This window comes from Plecotus auritus, assembly GCF_963455305.1.
Source record: "Plecotus auritus genome assembly, chromosome: 5".
Lineage (NCBI taxonomy): Eukaryota > Metazoa > Chordata > Mammalia > Chiroptera > Vespertilionidae > Plecotus > Plecotus auritus.
In genome coordinates this window covers 166185842-166204264 of record NC_137776.1, presented here as the reverse complement: position 1 = coordinate 166204264, position 18423 = coordinate 166185842, and the positions used below count along the sequence as shown (strand labels likewise).

The window sequence follows — 18423 nt, the reverse complement described above, 5'->3', positions numbered from 1 at the left end:
GTGCTCTCTGGCTTTAATCTCCATTCCCCAGCCTCAGCCCACAGATGGGGGAACGGGCCCCTTTGCTCAGTATTCCTAATGTCCAGCCCTCCTCCCTTCCCCTCTGGCTTTCTCCTCTGTCCTCAGACGGGCAATCTCTTTCCTTCTCTGGATGATGAAGCCTCATGCATTTGCATCGTCATTTGTCCAGGCTGAAACCTTTCCCAAAGAGTCAGATTTTGAAATGCAAAAGCCAAGTAGGATCCAGCGGCCCGAGTGTGGGAAAGACCCAAGAAGCAAAGGAAAAAGCAGGTCAAGAAAATACAATGGTCTTTCAGAACAGTTGTCCTCTTACATGTTATCTTACTTCCTGCTCAGTTCCTAGAGTCAAGCGTGCGGGAGCCACAGGAATGTTCTTTTGTCCACGGAGATGCCTGTTAGAAAGGTCAGAGATTCTTCTGGGATCAACATTTCTTGAGCATAGAAAAGTCCGGTGCTGGGCAAAGCCTTAAGTCATGATGATAGTCTTCAATTCAAACACTGGCGGGCTGTACACATGTTGGCTCCTAGGCAGGGCATCCATGATTCTTGGTCATTTAGGCCAATTGTTATTTTCTTCAAAGAGCACACACTGAGCCTGCTGTTACCTGTGGAGACAACGGCCCCGCGACCTGGGGTCCCTGGTGTAGTGGTTCTGGCTGGGGCTTGGATGCCTGGGACAGGGGTGGGGACCGAGCCTGAGGGCAGACGGGAGCCAGCTTCATGCAGACCACGGATACTGTTGGACGGATGTATGATTTATCCTGAGGACCAGAGAGAACAGTGGGGGCGGGGGGAGGGAGGTTAAACTTAACTGCAGGTGACTCATATGGACTCACTTGTTTCTGAAGAATAGCTTTAGAACCATCATGAAGGGGTCTAGATCCATGGATTTAGACTTTGCAAATGCCATTTCTGCACATCCTAGATTTGAAGAGTACAACAAGGTGCCATAAAGACCACTGTGAGATAGTGGTTGTAAAAGCTACCCCCCCGCCCGCCCCCTCCCGGAAACCATCCGGGGCTGCACCTGGTAGAGGACGAAGTTAGATCCGTGTGGAGACAGGAAGAGGCCTGCAATTTTCTTGATCAGTTTTCAATGAGGCTTACCCAGAGGCTGTACTTTATTCATTATGGCAGGATCATACCAACTACGTAAGGAGACTCTCTGGAATGAAAAGATGCCTGTGTTTATTCTCTGGAGTGAATGGTCCCTCCCTGAAACCCAAGCTAACCCCGTGCGTGGTCCCCTCCCCTGACATCAGAGCATTCTCTCTTCACCACCCTCATTTTCACCAGTATACACTGCTGGACCTCTGCCGGGTGCATGGCACAATTTAGGGCTGGGGCGGGGAACCTGGTATCCCAAGTGACGTGGCATTTTCTCACAATGCTTGGCATCTTCCAACTAAGCAGCAGGGTACCCCAGTGCCCATACAAGATGCCAAGGCCTGGGCCCGTGGGTGTTTGTGAGGGGGGGAAGGCCAGTATGTTTTCTGCACAGAGAGAGAGAGATGACAGGTTCAGCCCTAAACTCGGCGTTCCTCCTCGCCGATGTATCTCTTTCCTGGAGCGCTCTGCTGGGCATCTGCTCACCGATTCGCCGTAAGGTGGACCCTTGTTGAGCAGAGTGCAGGAGGCCCCCAGGCACGGAAGGTGATCGCTCCCGTGTGTGTGGCCACTCCTCATAGTGCCCCCATGCTGACATCACTAACTCATCACAGCTTTCTGGCTGGGCCTGGGCCATGTCTCAGAATCCTCAACAGCGTGCCAGGAAGACACTGCCAGTCCAGTGCAGTTGGCACAGGAGACGGCCCCTACCCACCCCCACCAGGTTGGGGTTTTGAGGTGGAGTTCTGCTCCGATGGTGGAGGAGACAGATGAGGGCCAGAGAGGAGGAGAGAAGGCGGAGAGAGAAGGGCGGCGGGAGGGACTAGCCTCCAGTTGGCCAGAGGCTGGAAGTAGGCTGCGGGTGAGGCTGGCTTGAGAGCAGGAGTTGACAGATCTGTCTTGCACTGTGCTATCTTTCTCTCCTTCCCCCTCCCTTATCTCCTCTTCCTCCTCCCCATCTCTCACCACCTCCTCCTCCCCTTCTCTCCTCTCCTTGTGAGCAGGCAGAGCCCGCCAGCGCCCCCCACTGTGCCCACTCTCGCTGCTCTCCTCCACTCTCTCTCCCCATGAAGGAAGAGACCACTGGAGTTTGCATGCACCCTCCAATCAAAACGAGGCTGGTAGGTACCCCGGCAGGGAGAGGGGCCTGGCCAGGAGAGGCGAGGCCGCAGGGGTGTGCAGGAGCCTCAGACCCTCGAGGAGGCCGGCTGACAGGTGCTCTCGCTCCAGGATGGACGCAGTTTGGAGACCAGCTGGCTCTGGTCAAAACGGGGACACAGGGCTTCGGTCCTGGCCCTTCGTCGCTAGAACCAGGTCTCCAGAACCAGGAAGCTTGTTATCCTAGAGCTTCAATGAGCACAGATGCTTTTCCCAGAGAGAAAATTCTTAGTTGCATTTCTATTGAAAATAAAAGCTTTTTAAAACGTGTCTTTCTTGCTACTTATCAAGATAATATGAGTATTACATAATGACTTGAAAGAAATCTGCCCGTAACCCCAACCTAGCACATTGTTGTTGTTTTTTTTATTTTTGCATGTTTCCTGCTAATACGTTTTCATATTTTTACAGAGTTAAAGCATAGTACCCATGCCATCTTCTGTTTTTCACTTAAGGTTGTGTTCTTTCTACCTTGTCCTTGTTACCACATTCTCTGTGACCATTTATATGCCACTAGGTGAGTGGTCCGCCATGTACCTAACCAGTTCCCTGCCACAGGGCGCGGGCTTGCTTTCCAGTGTGCCACTTTTCCAGGGAACACACGTAGGCTCTGGCATCAGGCATTTTATTTTCTCAGGCTAGACCCTGCTAGGTCCAGTATTGGGACTGACTTTGCTCCCTTGCTCAAGTGTTTATACCAAGTGACAGCACCGTCAGGAGCATATGCTTGGCCACGGAGCACAACTGCTGGAATATGTGTTTTCTTACGTAGAGCAGGTACAACCTAATTCTTTGGAGTTGCCAACTGTCACATTTCTTTAACAGCAATAATAAACCTCTGTCCCCTTCTGCTTCCTGCTGGTCTGAGAGTCTCACCTGTACGTTACCTTTCATTTGGCTCTTGGTCTCAGAACACCATGTGGAACCACTAAGCCACACGAGGAGCATGCACCACGTGGCACTGGCCCCAGTCCCAGTCTTGCTGGGCCGCAGGCAGCCACCACCAGCAATCTGAGTTGGCACCTGAGTCTTAAGGCAAAGCGTGGGGTCCATGCTGGGGATTTGGAGATGTTTAAAAGGGCAGAAGAGAAGTTGGGGGAGGGGAGCAGACTTGGACTGGACCTCGCTGTGAATATTGCAAGGACATTATCATTCCCAGATCAGTTAGATCAAGACCTATGCCTCCCATTCAGAAACCTCAGCAAATCTGGGTCTGGTTGAGGTGATCTTGCTCGTTCCTACTTTACTCCCCATTAGAGGGACTCAGGCACACCAAGGAGCCATCCCAGGTTCCATAGGCAAGACCCTGAGGGACACAAAGGCTGCTTCCCATAGGCAGGTGTCTCGGCTGCAACCCTCTGGGGGGTGGGGAGGTGGGGCAGAGTGTGCATCCCCAGCAGGTGTGCAGGCAGTTTCTGTGCCCTGGGGCTGCAGACAAAGCTAGTGCCAGAGCCATCAGGCCCCTGGGCATGCGGGCAGTTCTCTGGGGCAGCTTACAGAAATAAACCGCTCCCCCCGTTCCCCAAGGTTCCAGGAGGCCAAAGACATAATGACCAGACAAAGAATGGAAGCAAAGGCTCTTTTTGGCCACCCACCACTGCCTGATCAGACGGTGCATCCCCCTCAGACCAGCCCTGGGCTGCAGCCACCCCTGGAACTGGGCCCTTCTGATCACCATGCCCTCTGCTTCTAAAGGCCACGGTGGTGGCACTCTCACAGGCTTATGTGGGTTCCTTCTGTGGCCCAGAGTGTACAGGGAGTTCAGCAACTGACGTGAGCAGATAGGGAATGCTTTCTGGCCTAAGTAGTCCAGCTGCGGACTAATGGTGTGATCTTGGGTAAGTCACTCCTCTGCCCACCATGACTGACTGTGTCCCAAAATGGGACCTCTCAGCTTCTCCACTCCTTTCCCTTCAGCCACGCAGGCAGCCCCGGCCTGCCTCATGTACACCCTGGTCAGTGGGTCAGGCCACGTATAGGGCCCAGCATGCCTGGGAGGCCCCAGCAGACCCTAGTGAAGGGGGTTCCAGGGCGAGGTAAGCCTGGGGTGCCCCCCAAACACAAGACTCCAACAAGGGGCACAGATAAAACCACTGGCCACACTCCCGCGGGACCTCTGTGTGTCTCCCTACACAAGCGATGAAGGCCCTGTGTGTGTGCCCTTGAATCCTTCAGTTCGATTTACAAAGCACACTGCCAAAGATTGCAAAACGTTGTTTTCTAATCCGAAAGTAACGCTCTTGTTTTCTCTCTTTTTTGAAGATAAAAACATTCCCGGTTGATCCAGTGACCTCGTTTCCCGAGCCTTTCATTGCAGGGCCGCAGTTTACCGTAAGTAGCTTAATCCAGAGAACCCGTCTGCACTCAAAGGCATTGTTCCCATGTGGCATGCTGTGCTGTGGGATGCCAGGCGCCGTGCCAACAGCTTCCTTTAATCACTGTCAACTCTGAGTTTGGAAGGAGCTGGGGTCTGGAGGGGTTTCCATCTTTTAGTTAGGAATTACCTAGATCTGATCCCTGGGAGGAGGAGAGGGTGGGGGCATACTTGGCCTGATCACAAACATAAAATTAACCATTTAAAAAATACGTTTTTATTAATTTTTAGAGGGAGAGGAAGGGAGAGAAACATTGATAAGAGAGAAACATCATCAACCAGCTGCCTCCTGCATGCCCCCTATGGGGGATGAAGCCCGCAACCTGGGCATGTGTCCTGATGGGGAATCTAACCAGTGACCAACCACTGAGACACACCGGCTGGGCTAAAATTAGCCATTTTAAAGTGACAACTCAGTGAAAGCACATTTAGAACCAAGCAACTGCCACCATTATCTAGTTCCAAAACATTTTTATCACCCCCAAAGGAAACCTCATGCTCACTAAACAGTCACTCCCCGTTTCCTGCCTTCCTCTAGGCCCTAGTAGCCACCAATCGGCATTCCTTCTCTATGGAATTCCCTAGTTTGGATATTTCCTATCAAAGGAATCATACGACCTTTTGTGTCTGGCTTCTTTCACTTAGTATGTTTTTGAGGCTCATGCACATTGTAGCATGTGTCAGTACTTCATTTCTGTTTGTGGAGGAATAATATGCCATTGTATGTACATGCTGCCGTTTGTTGATCCATTTATTCATTGATGGGTATTTGGGTTGTTTCCACCTTTTGGCTATTGTAAATTGTGATGCTAGGAACATGCGTAGACATGGTATTTTGTTGGAGTCCCAGTTTTTTATTCTTTTGAGTTGGCTCTGCATCTTGATAATAGTGTGATTTTAGATACGTCACTTGACCACTCTGAACTCCAGTCTCCTCTTATTTAAAGTGGACCCAGTAATAAGAATATCCCCCCTGTATCTGGTTGAGGCTAGAATCAAAAGGGATGAGGAACTTGAAAATACTTTACTGGCCACGGACCATCCCACACATGTCAAGTGTGATTGTTGTTTCTCAAGGCTGGAGAGGCAAGTGGTGTAATGAGTAAGAGCCAGTAGTTGTGACAGCCGGCTTCAGGCCATCACCTCTCTCTGTGTTGCTGGGCAGCTTATACTCACTGCCAATGGTTAAAATGCTTTTTAACATTTAAGTGTTGTAGTTTCCTCATTTGCAGAACAAGAGGGTTTGATAATTTCCAAGTTTCCTTTCAGTTGCTCAGTTCTTTTCTTTAAAAGAAAATGTCTGCAGGAGCTCACTGTATCATGGGCGGCTGTCCAGAGCACCAACGGGGAGTCCAGGGTCCCTCCTCTTTTGCTCTCACCCCTCCTCCCAGGGATCAGATCTAGGTAATTCCTAGAACCAAATGATTCCTGAGCCTCCTTCCAAAGGGTTTCTGGCCCCTCTGGGGGATCTGTGAAGTGGCTGTAGTGACCTTGGGGTAGCTCCAAGTACAGTCTCATGAGCAGGATGATGGTCACTACTTGAGGTGGTTTGAGTCACATGGAGAGGGAAGGTATACACAATCCAGGCAAAGGCAAACACAGGCTCCCAGAACATCCATTTCTAGGATCATAAGCTGTTGCCAGCACCTGCCTTTTAAGAACAAGAGGGCAGAGACACAGGGGCTGGGCCAGGCTGTTAAATGTTATTACTCCAACATTCATCCCACCCCTGAAGTTTGCTAGGCACAGTTCCCCAGATGGAAACTCTGGCTCCTCTTCCCTCAGCTGGCCATAATGGGCACTCTGGCCTCCTGCCCAGCCTTGGCAGTGCTGTGAGACACCCAGGGAAGCCCTTCCTGAAAAGCTGGGGGCCAAGACCGATCAGGAAACCAATGTCAGAAACCACGCTGGGACTTTGAAGAACTGGGCAAGAGTGGTTTGAAGACTGCTGGAGGAGGCAGAGGGAATAGCATGAACATGGGGCAAAAGGCATCATCCCCTGTTCAAGGGACTGAAATGAAAGCCAGAGGAACTAAAATGCAGAGAGCAAGGGAGTGGGGCATGAGAAGAGGAAGGGGAGGAAGGAACAAACACTCAAGGGGCAAAAACATGTTTCATTCAATAAATATTAAAAAGATGAGTACTCAGGGTTGAGATTTAATAATAGTAAATTTCACTGCTTCCCAAGGTCATTCTTAAGTGAAGCTAGCTTTTTTTTCTTTCTACCTGGAGTGCATAGCATTGAAGAATATAATGGCTGCTAATATAGTTTGGTGCCACTGTCTTGATTCATGCTAGCACTTTTACCCACCATTGCCTTTGTGCCATATTTCCATCTTTTCCAAGAGAGTATCAAAAGTGACATTAAAAGCTCAACCTCCACCTGGTCCACTAAAACAACAAAACAACTTTTTACCCCAGTTCCTGTATCAGGATGAGCTAAGTCATGCTTGAAAATGACAAACTGAATTTCCTGCTCATGCTGCATGTCCATCATGGATGGGCTGAGGGTGTCCATCCTCTTTCTGGGACCCAGGCTCATGGAGCAGCTGCCACCTAGAACATTACTAGTCACAGTGGCGGAAGGGAAAAAAGAGGCAATAAATTGCACACTGACTCTTAAATCTTTCAAAGGAAACAAAATATGGCACCTCAACTCACATTTCCTTGGCCAAAGAAAAGCATGTGGCCATGCCTAACTTTTTAAAAAATATGTAATATTATTGATTTCAGAGAGGAAGGGAAAGGGAGAAAGAGATGGAAACATCCATGATGAGAGAGAAACACTGATCGGCTGCCTCTGGTACGCTTCCTACTGGGGATCGAGCCCGAAACCCAGGCATGTGCCCTAAAAGGAATCAAACCACGACCTCCTGGTTCATGGGTCTGTGCTCAACTGTGGAGCCACACTGGCCGGGAGACCATGCCTAACTTTAAAGAGGGTGGGGAAGAGCAGCCCTACCAGGGGCCTGAAAAGTGATGAGCCAGAATTACCTGGTGGACCGCACAAATGATGACTGCAGCCCAACATTTGTGCAAGCTCTTCGTGACAAACACTACATGCTGGAAAATGTCTGATGCTCCCTTTTTCATGGTCAATTCCTTGGCATTGCTCCATTCCCGGCCAGGTCAGTGTTCCCTCTAGAGGCAGGTATAAAACAAATAGGGGCTTGTATTTTTCAGCAATAGCCTCTCATGACCTCTCAAAGATAAGCCTCTCCCCATTGCTCAAGCCAGATATATCCTTACAGAACTATAGCTATACTTGATATTTTTAGACATTTTTTTATGTTTTCCTAGAAGGGATAAGTTATCTTCTGTCTAAATAACTACAAATATAGTGCTCATTTGATGATCAATGCCTCTTCTTTAGAAAGCCAGGAAATATGTGAAAAATCAATTTATATAATATGAAGCTGGCATAATCTAAAGGATCTAAAACAAGCAAAAAGCATGCACAGAAAAAATACAATGAGGAAGTAAACTGACAACAACAGTAAAGGACTATGGAATTTCTTCATTTATTTGCTTTTATATAACTCCTAAGTTTTCTCTATAAAAGTAATAAGCATAGCATGCCTTTTAAGGCAAACAAAAACAATCAGTTATTTTCTCCAAATGAGGCAGTTTACTCTAGAGTAGTGGTTCTCAACCTTTCTAATGCCGCGACCCTTTAATACAGTTCCTCATGTTGTGGTGACCCCCAACCATACAATTATTTTTGTTGCTACTTCATAACTGTAATTTTGCTACTGTTAATGAATCGTAACCTGTGGGTCGAGACCCACAGGTTGAGAACCGCTAGCAGGGTCGCCTAAGACCATCGGAAAACACAGATATTGACCTTACGATTCATATCAGTAGCAAAATTACAGTTATGAAGTAGCAACGAAAATAATTTTATGGTTGGGGTCACCACAACATGAGGAACTATATTAAAGGGTTGCGGCATTAGAAAGGTTGAGAACCACTGCTCTAGAGTCTAGATCAGTGGTTGGCAAACTGCGGCTCTGTTGACTAATGAATTTGCCGACCTCTGTGTAAGGTATTACCCTTACCCAAAAGTTTTGACTTCAGGTTAAAGACATTAGTACATTATTAAAATGTTTTTTAAGTGTTTTTCCCTAAGGCAGTGGTCGGCAAACTCAGTCAACAGAGCGGCAAACCGCGGCTTGCGAGCCGCATGCGGCTCTTTGGCCCCTTGAGTGTGGCTCTTCCACAAAATACCATGGCCTGGGCGAGTCTATTTTGAAGAAGTGGCGTTAGAAGAAGTTTAAGTTTAAAAAAATTTTGCTCTCAAAAGAAATTTCAATCGTACTGTTGATATTTGGTTCTGGTGACTAATGAGTTTGCCGACCACTGGTCTAGACCAGTAGTTTTCAAACGTTACCTGGTTTCAGAATTATCTAGAGGCCTTGTAAAAACATGGATTGCGGAACTTCCCCAGACGTTTTGGTTCCAAAGGTCTTTGGTGGGGCCTAAGAATTTGCATTCTTACCAAGTTTCAAGATAATACTGATGCTGCTAGTCTGGGGACCATACTTTGGAACCATTGCTATGGTGGTGAAAGATGCCAGTTATGGAGCCAGCTCACCCTGGTTCTAAATACTGGTTCTTAACACACCCTGTGTGACCTTGGGAAGATTCTTAACCTCTCTGGAGCCTCGCTTTCCTTTTCCATAAGATCAGTTCTAAGATGCACATTTGTTTTTCACCTTTTAACATCTCTGAAATAAAAAACTCATTACAATGGGGGTGGGACAAAGTTTGATTGGTCACATTTTTCTTTCTCGGTGGTGGCCCATGGAAAAATGGTGCATCTTACAATGATGGGGTCTAAGATGTAATGAAATATGATCTCTACTTTACAGCATTGCCAGGAGGTAATGTGTGTCAAGTACTTCGCATAGTGTCTGGCACAAAGTAAAATCATTTAATAAATGACAATTGAGTTTAGCTGTTATTAAAAAGTAACAGGAATTGCATGGTATGGCTTAGGGAGCAGCTGACAGTGTGCAAGGAAACCTAAATTGAGATTGCTTTCCTCGTTCCTGTTTCCTCTCCAGGCCGACTTTAGAGACAGTAAATTACAGTGCTGCCCTGGCCAGTCTTCCCCGCTGATTCCAGCAGTGACCCTGAGGCCTTTGACAGAGACCATCTCCACAGTGCAGACCATCTACACCACTCGGAAGCCTGTTTCTCTGGCAGCCAGGTGGGTCAGGGAAACCAGGCACAGGCCTTCGGTTCTCTGTGTTTGTGATGTCTACAACCCAGTCATTCATTCTTTCATTCATTTTTTCTGGGTTTATTGACATGCCTTCAAAAGCTAGACAGTGCTTGAGGTGCTAGGGATGCACAGTGAACAAAATAGGAAAAGTCCTACCTTTACGAAGTTTACAATTTAGTGTTGGGGAAGAGGAGACAGACATTAAATGAGTGTGTGTGTGTGTGTGTGTGTGTGTGTGTGTGCATGCACGCGCGTACACAGTGGAGACAGATTCCACAGATAGGTAACTGGGCCTGAGGGCCAGGAAGTTAGAAGCAATCTCTTAAAGCAGCCAATTTTAATTCAGTTTTTTAAAAATAAATCTTTATTGTTTAGATTATTACAGATGTTCCTCTTTTTCCCCCCATATCTCCCCTCCACCCAAATCCCTCCCCCCACCCCATGCCCTAACCCCCCGCACTGTCCTCATCCATAGGTGTAAGATTTTTGTCCAATCTCTTCCCGCACCCCTCAGAACCCCTTCCCCCCGAGAATTGTCAGTCCACTCCCTTTCTATGCCCCTGATTCTATTATATTCACCAGTTTATTCTGTTCATCCGATTTTTTATTCACTTGATTTTTAGATTCACTTGTTGATAGATATGTATTTGTTGTCACTTCGTTGTTCATAATTTTTATCTTTACCTTTTTCTTCTTCTTCCTCTTCTTAAAGAATACCCTTCAGCATTTCATATAATCCTGGTTTGGTGGTGATGAACTCCTTTAGCTTTTTCTTGTCTGTGAAGCTCTTTATCTGACCTTCAATTCTGAATGATAGCTTTGCTGGGTAGAGTAATTTTGGTTGTAGGTTCTTGCTGTTCATCACTTTGAATATTTCTTGCCACTCCCGTCTGGCCTGCATAGTTTCTGTTGAGAAATCAGCTGACAGTCGTATGGGTGCTCCCTTGAAGGTAACTAACTGTTTTTCTCTTGCTGCTTTTAATATTCTCTCTTTGTCTTTTGCTCTTGGCATTTTAATTATGTGTCTTGGTGTGGTCCTCTTTGGATTCCTTTTGTTTGGGGTTCTGTGCGCTTCCTGGACTTGTAAGTCTATTTCTTTCACCAGGTGGGGGAAGTTTTCTGTCATTATTTCTTCTAATAGGTTTTCAATATCTTGCTCTCTCTTCTTCTGGCACCCCGATAATTCGGATGTTGGTACGCTTGAAGTTGTCCCAGAGGCTCCTTACACTATCTTCATATTTTTGGATTTTTTTTTCTTTTTGTTTTTCTGGTTGGGTGTTTTTTGCTTCCTCATATTTCAAATCTTTGGTTTGATTCTTGGGGTCTTTTGGTCTACTGTTGAATTTCTGTACATTATTCTTTATTTCAGACAGTGTATGCTTAATTTCTGACTGGACCTTTTCCATTTTTTTTTGACATTCTCATTAAGATCCTTAAAGGTCTCACTAAGTTCCTCGGAGGCTTCTAGAAGATTCTTGAGTAACCTTATAACTGTGGTTTTGAACTCTATAGCCAGTAGTTTGCTTTCCTCCATTTCTTTCATTTGTGACATGTTTCTTTGTCTCCACATTTGGCTGCTTCCCTGTGTTGATGGAGTGGCTTTGTGTGGTAGGTGACCTATAGGGCCCAGTGGTTCAGCCTCCCCAATCACCTGAGGTGGATGCTCTTGCTGCACCCCTTTGTGGGCTGAGTGCACAGTCTTGTTGTAGTTAAGCCTTGATTGCTGTTGGTATCACTGGGAGGAATTGACCTCCAGGCTAATTGGCTGTGAGGACCCGCTGTGTCTATAATGGAAGAACTGCTGTGCTAGAGTCACCCTTATGGGGCAGGACTTGCTTCAGTGGGGCTTTGGTGCTCACTGAGTCTGCCTCTTGAGTGTGTCACTTATGGATGTGAGGAGTTGAAATCTGGTGTCATCTCTCACTGACCACTAGGTACACTGGCTCCCAGATCTCCAAGGAGGTGCAGGTCAGCTACTGTCTGAGGCCACCCAGCAAGAGCTACAGCAAGATCTGCAGATTTCTCCTCTTTGCTTGGGGTTTGGAAGTTTTGGAGCTGACCCAGCTGCAGTTTGTTAGGTTAAGCTGCAAAAGGGCAGGCCATTCATATGCAAAAGCCTCTGCATACAGCTCGGGCGGGTTTGTAAATTGGGCAGGGTGGGGTCTCAGGGAATCACTAGGGCATGGCAACCAGCGATGGCTGCCAGTCAGCCCTCTCTGTGTCTCCGCGTTTCCGCCCCCGCATTCCGTGCCCCAGCGCAGTAAACAATGATTCCTGTGCGCACCTTTGCAAGAAAGCCACCCTCACTTTCCGACCCGATGGCAGACAGTCCCGCTTCTCCCCGTAGGAGTCTGGGTTCCCAGAATCTCACCGGAAACTGGAGTTCAGAGCAGTCAGGAGCTTGTGTCTCCCTTCGGATTGAAAAAAACAGCGCACCCAGTTGCCAACCTGATTGGCACACCTCCGTACCTCTGCTTTTCTGCGCCTGTGCACGTCCTACCCGGTCTCAATGCTCTTTTCTCTTTCCTTCTAGTTGTAGAACTTCTACTCAGCCAGCTTTCCTGTGGTTCTGAGTGATAAACGTTTTGTCTTTTAGCTGTAGTTTTGGTGTGGTTGTGAGAGGCAGCACGTACAGGTGTATACCTTATGCCGCCATCTTGGTTTTTTTCTTAATCCAGTTTTACTTATTAAAACATAGGAGGGAATTGTAGTAGAAAGTGCATACGAGACCAATTGAAAGCATGATTTAAATAAGCCTAACCTCTGAACATCTTCCCAGTCACTCCAAAGACGACTCCTCAGAGGCTGCTGTGCACCAGCTCCTGTGCTAGGCTCTGGGGGTTCTGAGGCAAATGACGTATCTATAGTCTGTCCCCTGAGGAACTCTCAGTCTGGAGGGGGAAGCCAATAGGTAGCCAGACATTTCAGGTCATTGTCATGCTAGCAAATGTAGGGGTCCTGAAGGAGCCTGACAGAGAAAGTCAAGAACTACAACCAAGAATGAATCGGGTGACAACTTCAGCAAGTCTGCTCTTGTGATTTTTGAAGCTTTATCTTACTGTTTTGTCACCTACTCTGTTTTTCAGTGCAGAGACGCTCCGGCAGGAACTGGAGAGAGAGAAAATGATGAAAAGACTGTTGATGACCGAACTGTGAATTCTCCCCTTGTTGCCTGGAGGACGGCATGGTGCCTTCTGTCATTTCCTTCTTTGGGCTTTGTGTGCTCACTCTAGCACAACATGCAAATGTGTGCTCTGCTCGCCCAGGTCCCCATGGTTAGTTGAAGCCAACATCTGGCTTGACTTTTACTGGAAAAGTTATTTAATGTCTCCTGAGTATTAGAGTTTTTCTACTACTCAATGCAGTGGAGACAGGATTTGTAAGTCTTGGCGAAAAAAGAAAAAATGGAAAAATGGGGATTCCTTTTCAGAAGTACCTGTGGTGTGTATTCATTGATAACCACAGGGGTTACTAAGGCGCAGAATCCTTTGCTATCAATCTCAATCATGTGATTTTGTATGATTGAAACTTACACCAAGCTTTGACTGTTTGCTAAAGAGTCATTTTTAACGAGAGAATAATTCTTTATTGCTGGTTTTTCATTTACACTGGTAAATACACAGATCTTTTAAAGTCTCTAACATTCATTTTTATTCAGACACGAGGAGGTGAACTAAAAAGGAAAGTTGCAATCACCAGAACTCGAGGTACTTCAGCGTAATCTGAAACATAATCTCACTTGTGACTTTGTTAAATACGATATTATTTGGGATACACAGAATTTATGATTGAACCCAAAGTAGGAAATTATAGCTTAAATTCTAAAAAATCCTTACAAGATTAAGACGATTCAATATCAGGATTCATTGGGGTGTTCCATAAAGGAAAATTATTTCTAAAGTTGATCAATTCTTATCCTGTTGCTAGAACCTTGACCAGAAGAAACTCTGCTCTCTTTTTGTAAGTTTCCAGAAATGTGTTTTTAAATTTTTATTATGCACTTAAACAACTTTGCAGGAATAAAGGAACCCCCTCGCTACAAACTAGCCCTCCAAATTGTTTCCCAAGCGTTCTCAATGAAGATGCACCCCCTTTTTTACATAGGTGTGATCGGTGTGTACACACTCTTCGGTTGTACTTCTCCACCTAACACATAACTTCTCTTCAATACAGACCCTGCTCTCACCCATTTAAATGTCTTTATATCCATATACCATGGTTAACCTCACTTCTCCCCATTATTAGATATTTGAGTTATATCCAAGTTTTTCACTCTTATAAATAGTGCTGCTATGAATGTCTTTGTAAAAAATTATCCTTCCTTTGGATTCTCCCCCTGGGAATATCTCCAAAGAGGGATTGTAAGGTCAAAGAGCATGAAGTATTGTATAATTCTTGCTTTATTGCCAGATTGCTTTCTAGAAAGATCCAATCTTTGGGTTGGAAGGACCATAAAGGTCAACCCCCTCGATCCCCTCTGAATGCTTGAACTCCTACAATTTATGATGCCACCAGCAATGTATAAGCATTTCTATTTACCAATAGCTCTGCCAGTATTGGGTTTTTACCATTTTAATTTATTTTTGCTAGTTCAATAGGTGTGTACAATTGTTCTTGAAAGGTTGTTTTATTTCATGAATTGCTAGCAAGGCCGAGCACTTTTCCGTGGGATGATTTACTAGCTATATTTCCTTGTGTGTAAAATGTCCACCCCTTTCTTAAGACCGCTTGTTAAGTGGAACTGATCTCATATATTTGTATCAGAACTGTATTTTTACGTTGTGCTGTATAGTTTGCTCTCCTGTTCTTGTACTTAAAACTGAATGGTGCCAATAATTTGATACTAATGATGATTTAAAAAGAGCAATGCCTCACTTCCTAGCATTGTTGTAAAAGGAGGCATGTAAGCAGATATTCAGATAACAGAGGATTAACCCCCTGAAGTGCTGAATCTTTAAAATATTAATATTTTTTGAGGGAAATCTTTCTTAAGATGTATTACACACGTCCCTGCCTTAGTCACCAGAGTACCCTGGAGAGTATTTCACCTTTTCTTGCTGAGTCATGGTCATCATTGTACACGTCAGCCCCTTTTGTACTTGGCGTGGTGCCGTGACGTCATCAGAAGCTATCGGAACATGTGGGGTTTGGCTTTCCCTTTCACCGGCTGTTGTGCTCATCTCCTTGATGGCTTCTACTGCTGTCTGCTCTGCTGGTGAAGCCATCTGGGGCACCTGGGGTATTTGGGACCTTTTAATCCCTGTACTACATGACCCCTGGAGGCACCTTTCAAACAGCTTTCGCCGTTCTTTATCTCGTGCACACGATGATGCCAAATGTGTTTCTGTACAATATGGGGAGCTCTCTGTGTCTGGGCTGGTCAGCTCCTGCCAATCCAGCACCCTCCTCCTCGCCTACCCTGTTAGCTTTCTGAGTCTTCTGCTCTTCACCTCCTGCTCTCTGCTCGGAACCTCCCGGGCAACACAGGAAGTTCTCCGCGGAGGCCAGGAACCCCAGTATCACGTGGTGTCAGGCTGGCTCTGCTGCTGAGGAGGGATGCATGGGCTTTCCAGCCGCTGTTTTCAGGAGCCTCTGAGTCTCCTGCTTCTTCCTCCCCGCGTCCCCCTGGGTTCACAGATGTTTCAGAAGGTGGATGTCACAGATGTTTCAGAAGTCTGGTCACAAACTAATTGGCTACTACTGTGTATGAAAACCCAGTACCTTTGGCAGCTCTACTCTAATCAGTAAAATCAAGAGGATTCCATTGTTTCAGCAGTTGTCCTGGTTATTTGCCTACGTAAATGTATGACGGGTGCTTAGCATTGGGGGCTGAGCAGAAGACATTGGCTTGGGTGGGTTCACAGGGGTAAACGTGAATTGGGACAGTCACTTCATCTGTTTTATGTACTTAAAACCAAAACAGTGGCACCATATGGTCACACAACATACATATATGTCCAGGGTGGGCAATCAGCAACACACACGTTATGTCCAGGGTAGGGAAGTCAGCTTGCTGACATAATCACTCCAGGGCTCTAAACTGTGGGCCACTGACTCCTGATGGGCATGGGGGTGAGTGCAAGGGGCCTGGGAAGCTGGCGACCCACAGGGTATGTGGACTGTAGACTGTGTAGGAACATCTTTCTTATATTTGAAGAATTTTAAAACTAGGTCTTGGAGCATTCAAAAGATCCCAGCTGAATGCACCCCAAATTTCATATTCCCCAAATAGCACAGGAATATTCTAATATCTTTACCTTTTTTTCACCATCTCAAAGATCACTATTTTTTTTAAAAAATTCGAAATCCCATTACCATTTTTTAAAGTGTACAAATTCAGTGGTTTTTAGTATATTTGCAACGTTGTGCCAACATCACCACTGAATCCAGAACATTTCCATCATTCCAAAGAAGAAACTCCATATCTAGAGTCACAACCTGTCTCCCATCCCCCAGCAACCACTGATTTACTCCCTCTTCCTAGTTTCTGCCTAAGGATTTGCCTATTCTGTATACTTCGTATACATGGAATCACACAATATGTGGTCCCTGGTGTCTGGCTTTTTTCACTTACCACAATGTTTTCACGGTTTATTAGTACTTCATTCCTTTTCATGGCTGAGTAATATTCCATTGTATGGATATCACACCTTTGTTTATCCATTTATCAGTTGACAGACATTTGGGATGCCACCACTTTTTGGCTATTATGAATAATACAAACATTTGTGTACAAGTTTTTGGGTGAATATATGTTTTCCATTCTCTTGGGTGTATAGCTGAGAGTAGAATCGTTTGGTCACCTGGGAAACTTTTGTTTAACTTTGGAGAAGCTGCCAGGATCACAGTTTTTACTCCTTAAGCCATCAAAAAATGGAAAAATCACATTTATGACTAGACAGAGCATGGGCACATCCATTACTGGTCAGATACTGAGATGCAGCACTGATTTGGGAGAGTTTTTATAATGGGAGAAAAAGTTGTTGTAGTGAAGTGGCTTTGATGAGAAGAGAAAATAAAGGAGGTTTCTTCAAAAAGTGAAATTAAGCTCAGGTTCATCTCTAGGTCCTTGTTTGAGTAGCTGGCTCGTGCTCAGCCAGTGGTCTCAGAATATTCAGGGGAAGTTTCCTGCCAGAAAATGTGCACAGAAGAGAAAAAAGGGGAATAAAACAGCAATAGATAACAAGCTCAGGTTCCCAGACCAGAGAATCAACACTGAAATCAGAAATGTGTTTGTTTTTGGTTTGCTGTGGGTTTTTTCTAAATGTTGATCCATTTAAAACTGTACCTTCCCTGGTGAATAGGAGAAGAAAAGAATTTCAATTTTTAAGAAGTAGGGTTTTCGTGTTCTTTTTTTTTTTTTTTTTAGCATTACATGTTTATAGATTTTTCAATCGATTGCCTTCTTTGTATTTTAGAATTTTATACATTACAAAGCTGTTTTGTGTGGGGGCAAAGTCTCTTTGTTTTGATTGTTAAATAGTTGTAGTTCATCTTACCTTTTTCAAGCAATAAATCTGACTTCTTGCAACAGCTGGTATATTGGGAGACCTCACGAAGCGGAAGGGTTTCATGAATTACACCTGATTCACCCGTCAGGCTAAACATGTTTAAGCTCTAACTGAACATCCCCCTGACAATGTCAGCTGATACCCAAGAGCAACACTTGAACTCTGAGTCTCACAGTACTTTTCACTATTTCTCCACCAGCAGTATCTCCCGTCTCCCCTGCAGTCACTACGTAGTTCCTTTTTGAATGTTTATATTTCGCAACCTTGTGTATTCATTCATGCCACTAGTAGCCTTGAACCCTATTAATTCTTACCTATAATCATCTTATTTAAACTTCCTGGTCATCATGGAGGTCACCACTCCACACAAGCTGACTTCTGGGTCTGCATTTGGAACCTCTCCATGCTTTTCTGTTTCCATCATTATTTTATTTGTTCATGCAAGAAAATACAACGAAAAAAAAAAAAAAAAGAAAAGCGGGCAAAAATGCTGACTCTGCAATACCAGCATAAAAGGAACTGTGTCCATGTTTTCTGACGGAAGACAGCTTAGTTTGAATATGTTAGCACTCCAAAACCACCCCTAGAGAAGAACTCCGGGGCCTGGCACGCAGTTAAGTGCTTGGTGTGACTAAAGGGACGGCTGAGTAAACAACCAAAGTGAATTCAATTGCAAGCGGCAGGAATGGATTTGAGAGAGCTGAGCATTCAGCGTGGCCATCAGGCCTGGTATAAAGCTTGCTGCGGCTGCCTCGCTTTGAAGGAGGCGGGTTATGCAGAGGCCCCAGCAGCCGCTGCTGATCCCACACTCCAAAAGTCTGGAGAGGAAGCAGGTGCCTCCAGCCCAAAGAGCTGGGCTCCGGTGTCCCCCTGGCTCTGAGCCCCTCAGTTCACCTTGGGAATCTTGCTATTTCAATTTCCTCCTGCGATGATGCCAGGACATAAGGGGTACAGTAAGTGCTTTATATAAACCAAAAAGCAGCAGTTCTGACAAGGTGTGTCCAAGGTAAACCTTCCAGGGGAGC

General features: G+C 45.7%; 1 protein-coding gene across 4 annotated transcripts in view; it reads left to right on the top strand.

Moving 5' to 3' along the window:
* The window catches only part of EPB41L4B (erythrocyte membrane protein band 4.1 like 4B), a gene marked incomplete at its 5' end in the record, with an annotated part of 121309 nt that extends 105651 nt beyond the window's left edge, over positions 1-15658 (top strand). For 2 of the 4 annotated variants that reach the window (XM_080671419.1, XM_080671418.1), the window contains 4 exons: positions 2133-2249; positions 4549-4617; positions 9727-9872; positions 12974-15658. In XM_080671419.1, the coding sequence (XP_080527545.1) occupies positions 2133-2249; positions 4549-4617; positions 9727-9872; positions 12974-13043 (402 nt within the window). In that variant the 3' untranslated portion in view covers positions 13044-15658. The remainder of the gene's footprint in view (positions 1-2132; positions 2250-4548; positions 4618-9726; positions 9873-12973) is intronic. The other 2 variants (XM_080671421.1, XM_080671420.1) reach the window with 1 other exon arrangement.
* Between the last annotated feature and the right edge of the window lie 2765 nt (positions 15659-18423).